Source organism: Fringilla coelebs (assembly GCF_963513975.1).
Source record: "Fringilla coelebs genome assembly, chromosome: 17".
NCBI classification, from domain to species: domain Eukaryota; kingdom Metazoa; phylum Chordata; class Aves; order Passeriformes; family Fringillidae; genus Fringilla; species Fringilla coelebs.
The window spans coordinates 4,988,213-5,006,082 of record NC_140043.1 but is presented as its reverse complement, the minus strand read 5'-3'; the positions used below and the strand labels follow the sequence as shown (position 1 = coordinate 5,006,082).

The following is a 17,870-nucleotide window of genomic DNA, read 5'->3' as shown; positions in this document are numbered from 1 at the left end:
CCTTGATTTTTGCTGTCCCCTGAGAGAGTGAGGGGAAGGGAATCTCCAGAACTGCAATTTAAGCTTGCAGCCTCATCTGAGACACCTCTTTGCAAAACCCCTGAATGCAAACCTTAAAAATCTCATTAGGTTCAAAAAAGTCTTCTCCCCACCACCTCCAGGAGTAAATGCAGCTCCAGCTCACATATAGGGAGACAGCTCAAGGCAGTAACACAATCCCTGGAATGAGCTTTACGTTATGAGTAACTGCAGAGGAATGGGGAGCCTGGGTATATTTATCCTATTAAACAGCCTTTCAAAAGAAATATTTGTAGTGGTCTGCATCAGGACGTAGGACCTGCATCAGGAAGATTTGCTGGAGCCTTGCTAGGACTTCTCACTGCCCTGGAGTTTGACTGCAGAAAGTGTGGGGAGCCCCAAACACTGATGGCAGGAATTCTCATTTTGATTTTTCTCAGCAAAATGGAAGAGCCTTATCAGAAATAGGAAAATCATGAACAGGTAAAGGCAGACATTGACTTTCAGGTAAAGGACATTCATTAACAGGCTCCAATCAATGCTTTAAAATGCAAAAATATCAGAGACTACAAAAGCAATAAAATACAGACTACATTCAAAATGTGACCTTAAAAACTCAAAGTGCAATTATATGCTCTTAAAATCCTCAAATTCTCCAGCTCACATATATAGAAAGCATGTAAAATAGTTTGGCTTACTGTCTAAGACATTTTGAGATGACATCTAAAAGTTTTCCAAAATTTAATCATTATGTCAAGAAGGTGGTTAGAACACAGGACACATAAAAGTGCTCAGCTTTCTTCTGAAGCAGGGGCAGATTGTTATTTAAGATACACAAAAATCCAAGCCACAAAAGGTAAGTTATTTTCCAGACTTAACAACTGCTGGAGTATCAGTACAGAGCAGCCACTGGGATTTTTACTTCACATTGCTCAGACCTGCCTAGAGGAAGTTCAGATTGCATGGTCAGTGAAATCACTCAGCTCTCTCTTTAATGTACTAATGTTTAAAGCCTTGTGCTTTCTCACTATCAAGGTATTGGTGCAAGTCATATCTTGTGTCGCTGCTTAATAAAACGAATGTCCAAACTAATATCAATATGTGGCATGGTAAATTACAGTAAAGACAATAGCCATTAAAATTTTGAAGCTTCTCCCTACTTTCAGACCAAAACTGCCTCTGTAGCACTGATTCACAAACTTGTGTGGGTGCTCCCAAAAAGCAAAGGCAACCTCCCAGCTGCAGTTATGCCTGGCTAGCCCAGGCTGCAGAGACAAACTGAGCAAGGATTCATCCTGTGACAGCCAGAACTGCTGTTGGAATCAGGTGGTGGCAGCCACCCTGAATCCCTTCTGTGCCAGAACTGGAGTACTGACAGCCAAACCAGTGAGCCTTGCCCAGTACAGCAGCACATGCACCCAGCTCTGACCACTATCAGCAAATGTCTAAACAAAGACAAGACACTGCAGTGTGAGATGTGGTCGGCATGAGCAGCTGCAGCAATGACTGTGGCTTCCTTTCCCAACCACTGAGACCCAAGCTGGAGAGTTTATTCCAGAGCTTGTGGCCAACTAACTGGTCACAACTAACATGCACTACTACCACCCCAAGCCCGGGGCTGTAAAAGGGTGGGCAAATACAGCATATGTGAAGCAATTTCAGGAACTGTTTATCAGTAAGCACTCATTGCACTTTTGGGGATGAACTACAAACCCTGGAGTGCTCTGGCTGTAGTTCCAGCTGAGCTGACACCATCACGCACTGCCAGTGTTAAGGGAAAGGCCCAGGGATCCTCCCTTCTCCAGCATGCAAACCCAGGCTGCTCCTGGAACTTGCCCTGCTGATCACCACTTTCTAAACTAATTCAACTTACTAATCCAATAACAGTTTGCTGAGGTGTTGGTTTCAGGTTTTTTAGATAAACCCATTATGTCTCTTGGAAGCACAGTTCCAATCACTCTATGACTTAAGTAGCTTTTAGAAAATATATTAAAAAGACCAATGATAGAATTGAGCTCTTGTTCAAGTAAATGAATAAAATTTCTGCTTTAAATGGAAATGTTATACTTTCACCTTCAAAACTTAGGCCAGAACACAAACTGTAAATCCAGCCCATCTTGCCATTAGTTGAAAGAAATCACCTCCCCTCCTGTCAGATTCCCATCATACATCTGCAGCTCAGATGCAGACCAGGAAAAAAGGCAGCCTGAAAAGATGCAGCCAGCAGACAGCTCCAACTGAAACGCTCCTTATTCTGGAGACATCCCTCACCATTACCTGCAGCTTCCACCCAAACCTACACTGACTTTTCATTTTGGCTTTTCAGCCCCAGGATTGTGACACAGCTCAGTCCCGAGGGATACACGTGCTATGCACCCGCTGATGCCTCATTTGTGTTGCTGAGCTGAAGAGTGAGCTTTTGACACACTCCTGACCATAAAAGTGAAGATAAGCCTACTCTGTATGCTACAAAAACCCAACAGAAGCCACCCTGTGAGCTCAGACCTTCCACCAGATCTCTCAGATGGGCAGGAGGGCTATTTGTGTGTTGTTCTGCTGAAAAACCATTAACATCACCACCACTAGATCCTTCCTGCCCACACCAGGTTCTTGCAAACGAAGGCATTTCTGTGACACCCAGAGCTGCAGTGGTCTGTCTGTCTGTCTGCGGTGAGGGTGCTGGAGCACTGGGCAGCATCACGTGGAGTCAGCAGGTTCCTGTGTAGCCCAGCAGCTGCAGGGCTCTCAAGGGCACAAGGACACTGTAGGAGAACCAGCTGACCAGTTTGCAGCTTGACACCAGCAGTGCCTGGGAGTCACAGCCCCATTCCTTGAGGGAGCGCCTCAGATCCACCTCTTGACATCTTGGATGCAACAGGCTGGGAAATCCTTTGGCTGCTGGCTCCATTCACATCACCAAGCTGGCAGGGAGGTAACCTAATCTTAACTAGTTCCACAGGGCATGGGATCACCAACTCAGCATGCGGGCTGAGAGACACCACAAGTGCTTAAAGATTGAGTCAGCACAGTTTCCTGGATGAAACAATACAAATCCACAGCACTCCCTGGCCTACAGTCCAAGCTGTGTGATGGAACCACAAATTATTTTCCCGTAGGACCAGAATTTTTCCACTTAGCTCTCTGAACACTAAACTGGACTCCAGCTTAAACTGAGTGAGAGAAATGAACCACCACCTACAAAAGAGATACACATAGTTATTCTGCCTTTCTCCAACTTCCTGACCAAAACTTCCATCCCCTTTCACTGTCTCAGAACAGTACATTAGACGTCTGAGATAATGGAAGTCCCACAAGGTACACAACTTTTTGTGGTCAGAGATAAATATTCCTCAATATGTCACCAGTGTGCTGAACCTCCTCACACTGAAAGTAATTTGTACTTCAAGTCCCTTCTCCTATCAGAAGGGAAAATGCTCCAGAGAAACAAAATACAGTTTGAATATGGGGTTCTTTTTGGTTTTCAGACAAAAAGCTGCTAAAACCAAGTGTAGCCTTTTGAAGTTCTTCAAATTAACCTCAGCCATCAGCTCCACTGCCTTGCCTATCACATTCAAAAGCTGCAACTGAAACACCAGGAATAACAAACTCTTACTGGCACTGAAGATCTAAGGACAGCATAGAGGACAGCTACTTTCAGAGGCCGCTGCCTCCCAAGGGTGTGTCCTCCCATTTATTTCTCATTTCCAGAAGTGCTAGATCAGGGGGTGGGAAGGGAGGGAAGGGTCACTTCCTGCCACATATGTCATCGTTTTTATAGCATGGTTTTCTCCACACCTGAAAAGAGACATATTTACTTCCCTCCGTTTATAGTGGTGAGCAGCAAACAGCTCATGCCAAGAAAAAACATCTTATGCTAACACTGGCTGCTGAAAACAAATTCATGTTCCATGCTCCTTACCAAACAAATAAATATTTTCAGTTTCACAGCTACCAAAGGCTCCTGAGAATCCAGATCCAGCTACACAAGCCTTGAATGCCTCTGGAGATTCATGGTTGTGTGAAGCTGAAATAGAAAATAATCCTTTGTGTGGTTCCTTTCTACCTAGATTCACTGGGCTGTCAGAGCCCTGAATAACAGGAAACCATTTCCAAAGCTGGGTAAGCACAGAAAATTCTTCCACTGCTGCATGAACAATCTTCAGGAGAATGAGGAAAAGTTTGTCAAGGGTTTGTACATCACAGCTGTGGCACATCCTGTGACACAGCGCATGCAAAAGCTGATCTGACCTCAACGTTTGCACAATGCTGAAGAGCCAAGCTGGGCTCTGCTTCACTGGACAGAGAACTTGGAGATTGCACAAGAGAAGGATCACAAGGTGATACGTAAAACATAACCAGCCTTCCCCAGTACTCCAGCTCCTGGCCTCCAGGGATTCAGACTGCTATGATTTCAGTACCACTCTCCTCAGATGATGTTCCCACCCACAAGTTACAGCATTTATCACATGGAAGCTTTTCAGTCACACCTGTCACAGTTCCACACCCTAAACCTAAATCTTCACATACTCCATTTTGTATTGATAGAACTGGCTGTGGCCTGCAGCAACTGCAGGCAGTAAAGTCTGAAGCCACTGCACCTGAATCCCAACAAGGCTCAAAAATCAGAATCCTCACCCTAACATCCACACTTCCCTGACAGCACAAAAGAAATGGAGAACTGAGATGCAGCTCTGAACAGCTCAACATAACATGGCAAGTCCATATTACATCAGAATAGAAAGCAAATCTGACTCTCAGGCCTGTACTAAAAATATTTAAGTTGGAATTTCTCAGCCTGAATCTGCAGTCTGCTATGAGCTCCACCCGCCACCAAGTCTTTTGTCAAAATCCTCTCCTTTTGGAAGTAAATTGACTGGTGTTCAACAGGCAGTTATACCTGGCCCTGTAAAAGATCACAAGGAACAACTATGTGCACAAATTAGAGAGTCTCCATTTCTCTCCCTGTGTGTCAGCTGTGAAATTGGAAACAGCTTTGGACTCCAAGGAGGGTAAGTACAGCCTCTCACAGTCTTCTCCTGGTGTGGCTCTTCTTATGCAAGATCTATTTCTGATCTCTGCCTGACAGCAAACACATCCTCAGGCATTTCCAGGAAGTCCCAGACAAAGGCAGTAGCAAATGGCCAATCCTGACACAACTGTCTCTGGGTGAGCTGGCTTAGACTAAAGCCAGGGACATTGCTCTGTACAAACAGGAATAAAGCAGCATCCTGGCCAGTTTGGTGGGAGGAACAGACTGGAGGGAAGGTAAACATTTTACACAAACAACTTAGCAGTTAACACCTCACTACTGACCTGGGCTGGATTTTAGCCAACATTCTAGATGCGGAAAAAAACCCCAAAACTTAATAAACCCAAAACCACTAGTAACCAATGTACTGTCTTTTCTAGTCCTTTATTTATCCTTACACAATATTAAGTTAACCCTTCTCGTGCATGTCATAAGAGTTTTCATTTGCTGCTGGCTTCCCTCAAAGTTTCTAGAAGTCCAACAGGATCTGCTCTCCTCTGCCAAAACAAAAAATTACGAACACCAAACAAGCAGCCACTGAACTGACCCCTCAGGGAAAATTTCCAGGGCCAAGGCCTCTGGACAAAATACCAACTCCCTTGTATTCCTTACAGGAAGAGGGGCTCAGCCAAGCCAGCTATCTGAGGAACCAGACCCTTCCTGCTACACCAGCATGCAGCGACTCCACAAGCACTAGGTTAAAACACAGCACTGCCATTCTTCAAACATCTGACAAATCTGGTCCAAAGGAGATCTCCACCAGACAAAAGAGTCCAAGGATGGGAACAGAACCAGCAGGAAACAAGACACTGGATTTTAAACCACAGCTCTGGTAACAAAAGCTCAAGGTTTGAATGCGGAGGTGTGCAGCACCCAGCTACAACAAGCAACCCTTTCCATGCTCGTGCATGCCCACTGAAAAGAGGGTACACAAAGGCATTTTTTAAAGCCCTGTGTTGGTATTTGGTTGAAATTTGTACAACTGAAAATTGTCATAAAAAGCACTGAGGTTTCAACACATGCTGATCCAGGACTGGATCACTCTTCCATGCAGCTTCTAAGCAGTAGCTTAGGGTGAAATCAACAGTGGCAAACCACAACATTGTGAACACACAGCAGTGGTCTCCAAATCTCTGGACAGCAACAATCTTGGTGTGCTTGTGCTCCAGAGCCCTCAGGTAGAAATGAGAAGGGCATGGATTTGGCCTCTCAAGGGGATCCCTCACAACAGCTGTAAAGCACTTGTCAGCTTGGAGATCATAATTTGGTAAGTGCTGATTCTAATTCATCTAGGGAAGGAAAACATGTTACATCAGGGTTTACAGGAGCACAGGAGTTCCACTGGACAGTGAGCACCCTGGAGTGAAGGATACAGTTTCATAAGATGCAGAAAGGCGAATTAACAGCTCACCACTGCCAAAAATGGAGAGGTTTTACTCCCTCTTCCAGACATGTGCTGCTGCCACTTACTTGCGCAGGCTCTGGCTCTCACTAGACCCCTCTGTGAACCAACAGGATATACACCCAGTGGAAAAAAGCTGACTGTCTTCTTCTGGGTCAGGGAAGAGATGAGCACAGCAGTCAGCAGGAAGGGACACGTCAAACAGACAACAGAGAAGGAGAAAGGATAAGTAAAAGTAAAGGTATCTCCCCCTTCAGCAGCAGGAGCACCACCTCAGACACCCCAGCAGCACACAGGTAACCACACAGCCAGGAACAACATTGCTAAGGATCCCCGTGATCCTCTCCGTCTGCTTATGTAAAAATGGGTTTGGACACAGTCACAGACAAAATACAGTCAGAGCTTGCACAATCCAAGTTAATTATCTGTCTTTTTAAAAGTAACAGAAACAGGAAAGCATGTGGACCCTATTACCAATAAAGGGAAGAGTAGGATTTGCATGGTTATGCAATAATGGACATGGAACTTGAGGGGAAAAAACCAGCATCTTTTAAGCTGTGGAAATCCTATCCAAGCAGCATAAACAGATCTGAATATAGACCCATCTAGGCAAAGTGCCAGTTACAAAATTTGAGACACACATAAAGATGATGAAATAAAGGACTGAAATACTAGTGTAAATTCTGAATTCATTAAAAGAATTCTGAATTCATTAAAAGCATTAGAAGAACCAATTCTGCCAATGAGATGTAGAGTGCTCTGGCTACCAGCAGAAGGAAGACTCCAGTAATAAAGAATGGGGACACTAAAGAGACTCTGTAATCATACCCATATTTAGTACAGTCTTATTGAGGCATTCCTATCCTGAAGGCTCTTAAATGGGATATCAGAATGCAGACTTGACGGATTTTAGACCTTGAAACACATACTTTTCATTAGCTTCACCAACTTCCCATTCAGTAAGTAACAAGCATAGCTCCCAAAAGCATAAATGCAAAGAATACTCAACAAATGCAAATCTACCCTTAAAAAACCAAGGTATCTCAAGATACCTGTGTCAATAAGGGGATACAGAGTCCCAGCAAATCTCACCTAGATTAAAAGTTAGTATATTGAGATATAAATAAAGACTTGCTGGCTTGACCTGCCAACCACTCTGAAGTGGGTTGTTTCCCTTTTTTAAATGGGAACTTGTGTCAAATGTGGTTTAACTGGCTTGTTAAAAATCGAATTATGAAGGAAGTACTCTCAAAATGGTGGATGTTTCTTTTAAGAAGTTTTCATTTCTGCAAAGGTTCTCTGCAACAGGGTGGGAGCAGACACTTGGAAGCAACACCGAAATCTTTGTAAGCCAAAAAATGTAAGTCATCATCAAAAACTGACTTTACACAAAGCACTGCCAAAAGCACAATGTAAACTCACAGAACAGGGCAGGGGGAAATGACAACAAAATATTTCACATTTTTCAGTCGTGTGGATCGTGGTACAACTTATAACTATAATAGGTAGAAAGTTTTAAAATGAAGCTTTCAGTCTGATGAGCACTGCACTGTAACTTAAAAATAACCCAAGTTCTTGCAGACAGCGGGCAAGCAACAGCTTTGAAAGACAACAGAGTACAAGGGGCCAAGAAGCACATGGTTAAAAATCCAGTTAAAGCAGCTTCTCTCTACTTTATAAACAGCTTCTGGGAATGAAAGGAGGACAGTGTTTCAGAAATGAACGTGGGAACTGGTCCCCCAGTCCACTTTGGGAGACGTGGGTGGCAATTGGATGGAGACTGCTGATGGCTCTGTAGCTGCAGAGCTCTGGCTTAGGGGAGTTTTTGGGTTTTTTTAGCACTGGCAGAAGAATGTGGCTCAAGAGTTTCACAATGCCATGACACTGGCCCACCACAAGAAAGAAAATTGTTAAATCAGGATAGAAAACTAACATTTTTAGAACTGGAGTATATTGGAGCCAGTGGATGGAGAAGAGCTGGAGAATGTTTAACATTTTCTAATCTCTTCCTACATGAGAAGGTAGATGACCCATCATTGTACCTGTCATCTGGTATCATGACACAAGTACCAGTCACCAGTCTCTTGCTTGTTTCAGCAGCAGCAAGAGAAATAGTGAGGATATTTTACCAAGAGCAGTATTAATAAAGCAATTAAATGCATGACAGCTTCTTCATCTCAGTGCCCTAAACACAAGTTGTTGTTGTTATTTGATAAAAATTTTATTCTATCAACCGAAGGCTGTTACCCACAAGAGAACTCTTGACTGCAGAAAAGAACAAGTGAGAAAAAAAATTACTAAGACTAAAAAGCAAGTAGATTTTTGAGAGGTAGAGATGAGTAAGAGAGACCAATCTCCAGCACTGACCAAAAATGGAAATGGCAGCAATACTGAAATAGAAGCAGCATGAGAATAAACTTCCCTTTCAGAGGTACATGAAATAAATCCTTCTTCAAATTGCTTTCTAAAAAAGGGTTTTCAGCATGATCTCTGATTGTCCCTCCACCAATCCTATGATAAAAGTCACCAATCCTCTGAGATAACTGGAGAGACTGTTTTGCACAAGTCTAGAGAAGTCAAGATTCCTAGTGCCTACATACTTGCTTCGCTGAAAATTAAGTTGACTTCTTTGTCTCAGCTCATCATGTTCTTCCCCACTATGCCCTGAACTAGGGCACAGAGGAAAAGAGAGAAATTTTCTTATCAAGTACCTGGATGCACACATATTTTATATGGATGTGTACTTCCATCACTTTCATCCCGTTACTGTCGGGTACTTTAAAATTAACCTGCTCCACCTCAAACCACACTGGCATCCCCAGCCCTCAGAGCAACCCAGGGACCAGGCTCTGCCACTGACACACCCAATGTACAAAGACAACGTCCCACACATGCACAGCAGTGCAACTGCCCCCTCAGCAAGAACAATATTCCACTTCTATCTTTGTGACAAATCCAAGCCTAGAGTGTTTAAAGCAGCTGGAAAATAGAGCAACTCCAACTCCTTTCCCCCCTCCAAGAAAGAAAAAAAAAAAAAAACCAAAAAATAAAAACTGTTTCTGCCAAGCAAGTACTGAATACACTGCATTCCATTTCATTAAAACAATTATTCAAAAGCCAGCCAAGAATTACATAAAGCTTCCTCCCTGCACCACCCCCAGCCCCTTCCTTCAACCCCTCCTCCCCAGCAAACAGCCTCCCAACCCTGCAAAGACCACAGAGACACTGCTCCAAACACCTCACAGCCCACTGGCTCTCCCATGCCACACAGCATTTTCCAGACCCAAGCAGCACAGTCAGGGGGCTCCAGCAGATCCAGACAGCCCAGAAGCTCTCAGTTTCACACCACCACAGCCACACCACGCTGATCTGTTTCAAGCAGACTTCTCCCTCTCATTTGATGGGAAAGTGAAGCCCTTAACCAAGCCTACTAGAAAAATGAATTATAACCTAACAGATTTTCTCTCAAACTCACACCAAGGCTTTTAAGCATGGCCCTGAGACAGAAGGTGCTGGAGGCACTGGATTTAAGCAGTTAAGAAGTACAGGAGCAGCATGCCACGGCAGCTGTGAGGCACTGCCCAAGCAAACTGCTCAGGACAGCCAAGCAGCAAATCTCAGATTAAGCACAAGAAGGATAGATTGAAAACTACAAGCTTAGGGTTATAAGAACCTGACTGACAAATTCATCTCAAACTCCACACAGCCACTCCAGAGCTCTCAGCCTGACTGACAGTGCTGAGCTCCTCATCTTTCACAGGAGAAATAAAAGGCAGCTCCTTCAGGCCAATGCAGCTCACCCACTCACAACACTGAGTTGGCCACTGATAAGAGATTTCATGACGTGGATGAAATGGCATTTCGTTCCCTCCCCCAGCACTCCAGCTCTCTGCAGGGATCCTGTCTAACTGCTGGAGCTGCTCACAGCCAGGCAGAATAGTTCCAGCTGTGTGTCACTGCCTGACCAGGCCTACACAGCCCAAAAAAAGTCTCCCATATAAAACCATAATGAAAAAAAAAAGCAAACTAGCTGGTAGCTGCTAGTGCTGAGAAACAGGGAGCAATGGATCCAACTAATGGTGGTAAAACAAGAAGAGCAACAGAGACCAGCCAAGCCATCATCTTATTCCAGTTCATGGGGCACCAGTAACCTCAAGTGACATGCAGTTAGCCCTAGGCTTTTTTGTCTGACCCAGCTGAAATTAGTGGCTCCAACCCAAAAGAAACCTTTTCACAGAGAAGCCCTGAACTGGTTTAGGACCATGAAAGAGGATAAAACAAGGGAATACTAAGCCCCTAATCCACAGCAAATTATTTACAGCCCTCTTGCCCATGACCTTTTCTACCTCTGGCTTCTTTTACCATCTCCTGGTCTTATTAAAACTTAGCCTAACCACAGTCCCTGAACAACCACAAATTTCCTCATAGCACAAAGTGAAATTCTCTGTTCACCTTCCTCTTCAGCAATGGAAATAAAGCAAGATCCTGTGAGGCATCTAGACAGACACAGGATTAATTCTGTCTGCCAGCTCAGTTCTGTGACAAAAACACGGGACTGGTTTATTCCTGGAGCCCCCATACAGTCTGATTTATAGCTGAGCCATTTAAAGCACAATTCCCCATGCAGAGTGTCATTCAGAAGGTTTATTCCCTGGAGTGCCATTTACTTTTTTTTTTTAATGTTCTTCAAATGATTTGCAAAATGTTAAAGGTTTAAACATGTGCAATAAACAGTAAAAAACCACAAGAAATCAAGCTACACTCCACTGCACGCTGCCAGCCAGGCACTCAGTACCTCACCCAGCAGAGCCATCCATGCAGATGTGCACATGGTAATAGGAACACTGTGAGAAGTGGCACGACAAGCTGCACTGGACAACTTCAGACTATCTCATCATCATTTAAATAACTTGAACTGAACTTATTCACAGTGTAGAGACAGTCCAGCCCAGGGAAAAAGGAGCCAAGCACTAACAATGCAGGCTGCCTCCTCCTGTGGCCTGCCATAAGTTCTCTTGGCTCCTCAGTTTACAGTTGTCTCAAACTGCTTAGATAAATTTCCCATGTAAATTTAGAATAGTTACTGTCTGCTAAAAGAAAAAGCTGCATTTGTGTGAGTAAAAAAGAGTTTACCAGACTCCGAAACAGCACAAACACATAACCTCAGGGACTCAGTTCCTGTAACTGAAACACCAACACCAAACTTGTTCCACAGCACTCCAGTTGCCATTTCAACTTGTTTGCTTCATTGGGATTTAAAAACACACATGCACAGAAGAGAAAGCATGGATTTTAACACCCAGCTGGTTTCTGCTGCTCTGGGGCCATTTGCAAAGAGAATGAGCATGAATGGGAAAAACAGCTAAAACTGATAGGAGGAAGTCATCACCCACCTCCTATTTTTATGGTATATCTTTAGCACACAACATTCCTTGAATGACTTCACGACTCTCTGTGGTGAAGGGAAAGACGAGGGCAGAGCTACTGCGGGGAACTTGGAAGGGAAAGAAAATCTTTTCTCCCTACTCACAGCCTGTCATAATGGGGGGTGAAGAAAGGATGAGCAATCAGAAAGGCACAGAGGGAATATTCAACAGGGCTGAGAAAGGAAAAAAACTTGTAAATCTAATTTAAACTTGCCACTGTAAACTTTTCCAGCAATGGTGACCAGAAAAGCTTGAAAGAAGCTTTTCAGCTGGAAGCTATTTCAGAAACACAAAGATCTTAACCAACATAACCACACTTTGCAGGTAAGGAGTAATTACCCCTGTTTCACCAACAGAGAAACAACATGCCTTAAGTTAGGGTACATTTTTGAGGCTGTGGAGAAATGATTACCTTATGCTATATTAAACATAACCCACAGCTAAAGGAGGTAACCTCACAGTCCACTGTCCATGTAAAAAATGACTTTGAGAAGAATCAGCTTGCTGATGCAGTTAACTGTCCAACAGTTACTGTGGACACAAGTAAGGGAGATGGCCACAGAGACACCTCAGCAGCCAGCTTAAATCAAGTAAAACCAATTTGAGATCACAACTTATTCTCTAACCCATTCAACTGCAACCAAAGTGGAAAGTAATGGTGCACTTCTTGCTTCTACTCTGCACTACTGGATGTAGTAATCCTGCCACAGATGAGACAGTTCCCTAATTAACACTTTACAATGCAATATCCTAACAGTCATGATAACCTGTCCTCCCAGGGTTTGTTACTAAACCTCATTTAGTTAGGACAGGCCTGAAGTGAGCAAGGAACTCATTCCCTAAACATCATCATCTTATGACAGTGTGAGAAAGCTTCCCACAGACAATGTCTCACTTTCAGGCAGCTGGAATAGAAGAGCATCTTCATTAACAGCTTCCGCATCAGACAAAAAGGGACACACAGGATCAGAACACAAAGAGGGCAGCATAGGCTGGGAGCAGAGCAGGAAACTGGGACCAGAGATCCTATTCACTCACACTGATTTTCCACTAGCGCACACAACTGCATTCAGAATCTGCTCTGGCTGTCTCCAAAGCTGCATCAGATCCTGGGTATCACAACTAACACATTAGTTCGATTCAAACAGATTTGTTTTGTGGCCATGGACAGGCTTTCCCCCCCCTCTAGTTACAGAGTTTTAATATAAGAGATTTATCTGTCTGAGCAGCAGATCAGAAAACCAACTCTCATCTGAATAGAAGTGCATTATTAGTCCTTGTTCTGCTGCCAGACTAAAATGTTAGCTGTCACTTCTACAGTTTCACAACTTGTTTCATATAACAGATAGACTTCAAAGGGCAAGAGGTGAGGAAAAAGGGGTCCAGAAAACTGAAGTACTGTGATCCCTAGGAAAGGAAGAAAAAGGGGGGAGAGAAAAAGAGAGAGAGAGAAAGAGAGATTGAGAGAGAGAGAGAGATGAAGATGTATGAGAAGTTTCCCATTTGTTTCTCTAGTGGCAGAGATGGTGTTGGAGGATCAGTTTTAACCAGGAGGGCAGCTGAACACTTAGGACAAGTTGACCTCTCCCAGACGGGGACAAAGGAGCTAAAGACAGCACTGAGTCCAGCCTTTCCGTGGAAATAGAGCAGCAAGAAAAGCAGCCTCTCTGCATCGCACACTGCTTGAGGCAGAGGACTCCCTGTCTGAGTTGCTCAGGACAATGAAGTCCCTGTTTTACGAGGGGTCACAACAGCTAAGGAGCTGAAACAAGTCAGAACCCCATTGAGCAGAGCATTAGTTCTGTTTACAGCCTTCTCGCCCAGCAGCAGGAAGGACTCAGAAATCTGAGCCAGTAGAAAGCCAAGGCACCAAATTACTTTACCAGTGCTTCCCCCCAATACCATTTCCTGGGCGTAGCTGACCATAAGCAATTTCACAGCAAACTTTTAGTCAAGTGAGCCCAAAACCCACAGCATCTGACTCCCAAACTAAAGGAATTGAGTCAGAAACAGGCAAGCATCTCCCTCTGGAGAGGGACAGACAGCACCGCCCTGCAGAGCACAGCAATCTTCTAAAAGTTAGGACAGATGACAGATGGAAACATATGCACCTCCCTCCACACTCCCATGAAAAATCAATGGCAAGACTGCTCTCTTTAAAGTCAATCTTGAGAGGATTAAGCACTGAAGAGAGGGTGGATTAGAGTTCCCAAAACAGAGGAAAACAACTAATAAAGCAAAATCTCTTGTGCCCTTGAACTATGCACCCAGAATTTTGAAGTCAAATTGCTAGAAAAACTTTAGACAAAAGAAAAATCCTTCCAGAAGTGAGAAAGTACACCTAAAAAAAACCAGCTCACAATGTAGGTGATGTGGACAGCCAAAACACTGCCATATATACATTCCCATTAAACAGATACAACTTCTTTGTAAAACACCTTTTACAAGCTCCAGTGAATGCTGTTTTGGTTTTGATTGCAAAATCCAGTTTAAAACTATCTGAAGCCTTTGAAAACAGTTTTTTGGGTTTTTTTTACATAGCAACAGAGAAGTGACAATTTCATCAAATGAAAGCTTCTAAAAGCCACACCATTTCTGTCTGGAGTTACCAAAAGGTTTCCCGGTAGTATTTGCAAATAACCCTTCCAGAAAAAGGCTATAAAAAAACTTTTGGTGTCAAAATCAAAACAGTATTCTGACTAAAGCAAATGTAAAGTTTCTCTTCAACTCCTCTCACCATAAATACATGACAGGTTCCACAAATTAGGTTTCTTCCTCTGCAACAAGCAGAGCCTAACAGATCTGTTCCCTCATACTACTTAGATAAGGCAGCACCACAGAACCAGTCACTCAACATCTCATTTAGTCTCAGATTGTCTGAAGTAACAATGTGTGGATGGTCACTTGTGTGCTGGAAGCACAGGCTGTGCTTTGGCAATCCCCCGAAAGGGGCAAGAGCCCCAAATCTGGATTCTCACTCTTGAGGACAAAGCTGTACTCCCTGTGCCAATTTACAGCACTGCAGGACGGCAAATTCATTCAGCAAACTTCCTGTCAAACTCCAAGCACATCCGCAAAACGCGCTTCCTCAGAGAGACTGCAGGGAGACAATCTGCAGGGAGACAAGCCCGGCCAGCTGCTCTCCTCCCCCTTCCCACCACGGGCTGCTCCAGTTCCCATCCAGCCCCAGCACTGCGTGTCCTGTGCCACGGAGGCTCCCCCAGAACAACAGGGTGCACAGCTCCAGCCTGCAGAGAGTTTCCTGTGGGAGCTTCTTCAACACTGGGGGAGGGGGGAAAAGGGAATGAAGATTTCTTTCAACTCCAAATGAATCCTCAAAGGAAGACAAATCCATTCTCATATGTTTCATAAACTGTCCAGTCCAAGAACCAAACTGAGATACTCCTGGACCTCCATTTTACAGTGGACATGTGCACACTGATCAAATCCTCCAACTCTAGGAAGAGGGAGGAGATTTTTGATAAAGGCAGGGAGTTAAGAACAGACACACCAGTGGTGTCTGTGAGGGATTCCCTCATGCCCAGCAAGGCCTTCCACTCACTGCTCGGTTCTGTGCCACACAGATTCAGATGCAAGGTGTGGATGCATCTGAGCTGATTTTACTTGACATCAACTCTGAACCTGCAAGTCCCAGCTCAATATCATATTCCTTTTGGGCCAAAACTGTCCCTGGAAGCAGAGCAGCTTTGTCCACATGGCACTGTGCCTGAACCAACAAGTCCTGCCTAACCAGCTTGACTCTGGACAGAGCCAGTGCAGACGTCTGTATCCATGGCACAGTTAATCCACAACTCAGATAATCCACCCATAGATAATGAGGAAAGAAAAACAAACAACTCTCACTTGAGTCCGAAAGTCTGACTTATTTCAGGGGAGTTGTATCAGCACAGCACAGTTCCATTATGTGTGCATCCCAAGGTGAATGGCTTTAGAGCAGTAAGTGAGCCATTTTGGGCTAACAATGATTCACAGAGGGAAAACAGCTGGTGTGCTTTTCCGTGGTGAATTCTGTACACCACAGAAAAGCTTACAGAGAGAAAGGGTCACACTTTTTTTTGTTCAGCTGCCTACTGTTAATTAGATCTTGTCCAGTCTGAAAGGCTGCACAAAAATTGAGACAGACGCGGTGTAATTAAGACTTGATGAAATCAAATTGCTCAGACTAAAAGTTCTAACTTTTGGTTGTCCCAATACACTTCAGAGCTCAGAAAAACAAGCCAGGCACAATTTCAGATCTTTTCTACAATTTCTCTGCAGTTCATCTCTAATTCTCCTACAGAGGAAAGAAAAAATGTTAAGGGACTTCAGCAGCCTGTTCCAACAAGTGGGAAGTCACACTACCACTGCTCAGAAATGCAGCTCTTGCAGTGGGCACAGTGAGGCTCCCCCGGTTTACTGAAGAGCAAACTGCTGAGACACCAAACTGGTCCTACACAGACCTGTATGCTCACCTTGAAGGACTACTCATCAAGTCAATACACAGACTGGGTGAATCCTGTTCTGACTAGCAATGCATTCCTGAACACGCTAGGAACTCGCACCAAATCTCCAAGAGATAACCAGAATGAGGAATATGAGAAAAGGTAAACAGAGCTGTCTCCACTTAAAGGAGAAATAACCATGAGAAGAAGCTGCAGTAGAAATTACTTCTGTTTCCACCAAGAGCTACTTCACTAAAAGAGAGGGTTTCACTCCCCAAGGATGAATCCTCCATGGGCACACCTTTCACCAGAAAGCCACACAGCAGATGGACTCCATGCCCTGTAAGTTTTATCATTAGCCCAATTCAAAGTCTGTTTTCTGAAGGTGTGACCACCAGCTTTATGCCAGCACCGTAATGTGAGCTTCCAGGTCCAGAAATAAACCTGCAATTTTCTCGGACTATATGTCAACAGAACGTCTGGTTTCTATTAAAGGTAGAATGGAAGTAACGGATCACAGCCCCTCCCCAGTGTCTGATTTAATCAGTTTCATAAGCGGAACTCAGTCGTCCTAATGCCTCCCAGAGCACAAGGGATTTTGGCAGATCCACACCCTTTCCGGCTTGGTACCAAAGGAACTCAAATTCTCTAGATCTTTCCCTCGAGACTAGTTGCCTGACATTTCTCCATTACACGGTTTCGGGAAACCGTATAATGCAGCACACCTGGGAGAAGCAGAGGGAGGACAAGGATGAGCTCCGAGCCCGGCTGAGCTCCGCTTATCCCCCCAGGGCTCCCCACTCCATACCCGCGCAAAGTTCGGATGTCGCCCAAGAACAGGCTGGAGAGGCTGCGGCGGGGCAGGGGAGGAGATGTTTGCTGAAACCCGAGTACGCTCCACGCCGCTCCGGGCACAGGAGCGCAGGGCGCCCTTCCCGGCCGGGACAGCCACCGCCTGCCTGCCCTGGCTGCGGGCGGGCGGGCGGCGGCGGCTCCGGGACAGCCCAGTCGCGGGGGCCCGGGCGCGGGCTGGGCGGGGAGCCAGGCTGGCCAGCGCGGTGCGCGGGGAGCGACACGTCCCCGGAGCCGACAGGCGCGGCCCGAGCCCCGCGGCGCCGAGGGGCTGCAGCGTGGCCGGGCGGGCCGCGGCCGCCGCCGCCCGGGGCGCGGCGGGGAGGCGGCCCCTGCCACGGGAAGCCCGCGCAGCTCGGAACTCACCCAAGTCGTCCATGGTGCCGCCGTGCCCGGTGCCGCCGCGCCCGGAGCCGCTCTCGCCCCGCCGGTGCCGCCGCCGCCCCAGCGCCCGCAACTTTCCCGGCCCGCCCCCGCGCGCGCCCGCCCGCGCGCCCCCGCCGCGCGCGCCCCGCACCGCCCCCTGGCGGCCGCCGCGAGAGCCGCCAGCCCGCGCGGGGAGGGCAGCGGGGTCGGGGCCCGGCCCGGTTCCGGCCCCGCTGCGCAGCCCCGGCTGGGAAACGGCCCCGGGCCATGCCGGGCGAGGCGGCAGCGCCCAGAGCCGCCGCCCGCGGGGCTCTGTCCGGAGCGAAGCGTGTCCT

General features: G+C 45.8%; 1 protein-coding gene across 3 annotated transcripts in view; it reads right to left on the bottom strand.

Annotated features, from left to right (window-relative positions):
• PXN (paxillin) overlaps positions 1 to 17,649 on the bottom strand; it is a 45,098-nt gene extending 27,449 nt beyond the window's left edge. For all 3 annotated transcript variants that reach the window (XM_084216957.1, XM_084216959.1, XM_084216958.1), the window contains exon 1: positions 17,536 to 17,649. In XM_084216957.1, coding sequence (XP_084073083.1) covers positions 17,536 to 17,548 — 13 coding nt within the window. In that variant the 5' untranslated portion in view covers positions 17,549 to 17,649. The remainder of the gene's footprint in view (positions 1 to 17,535) is intronic.
• Between the last annotated feature and the right edge of the window lie 221 nt (positions 17,650 to 17,870).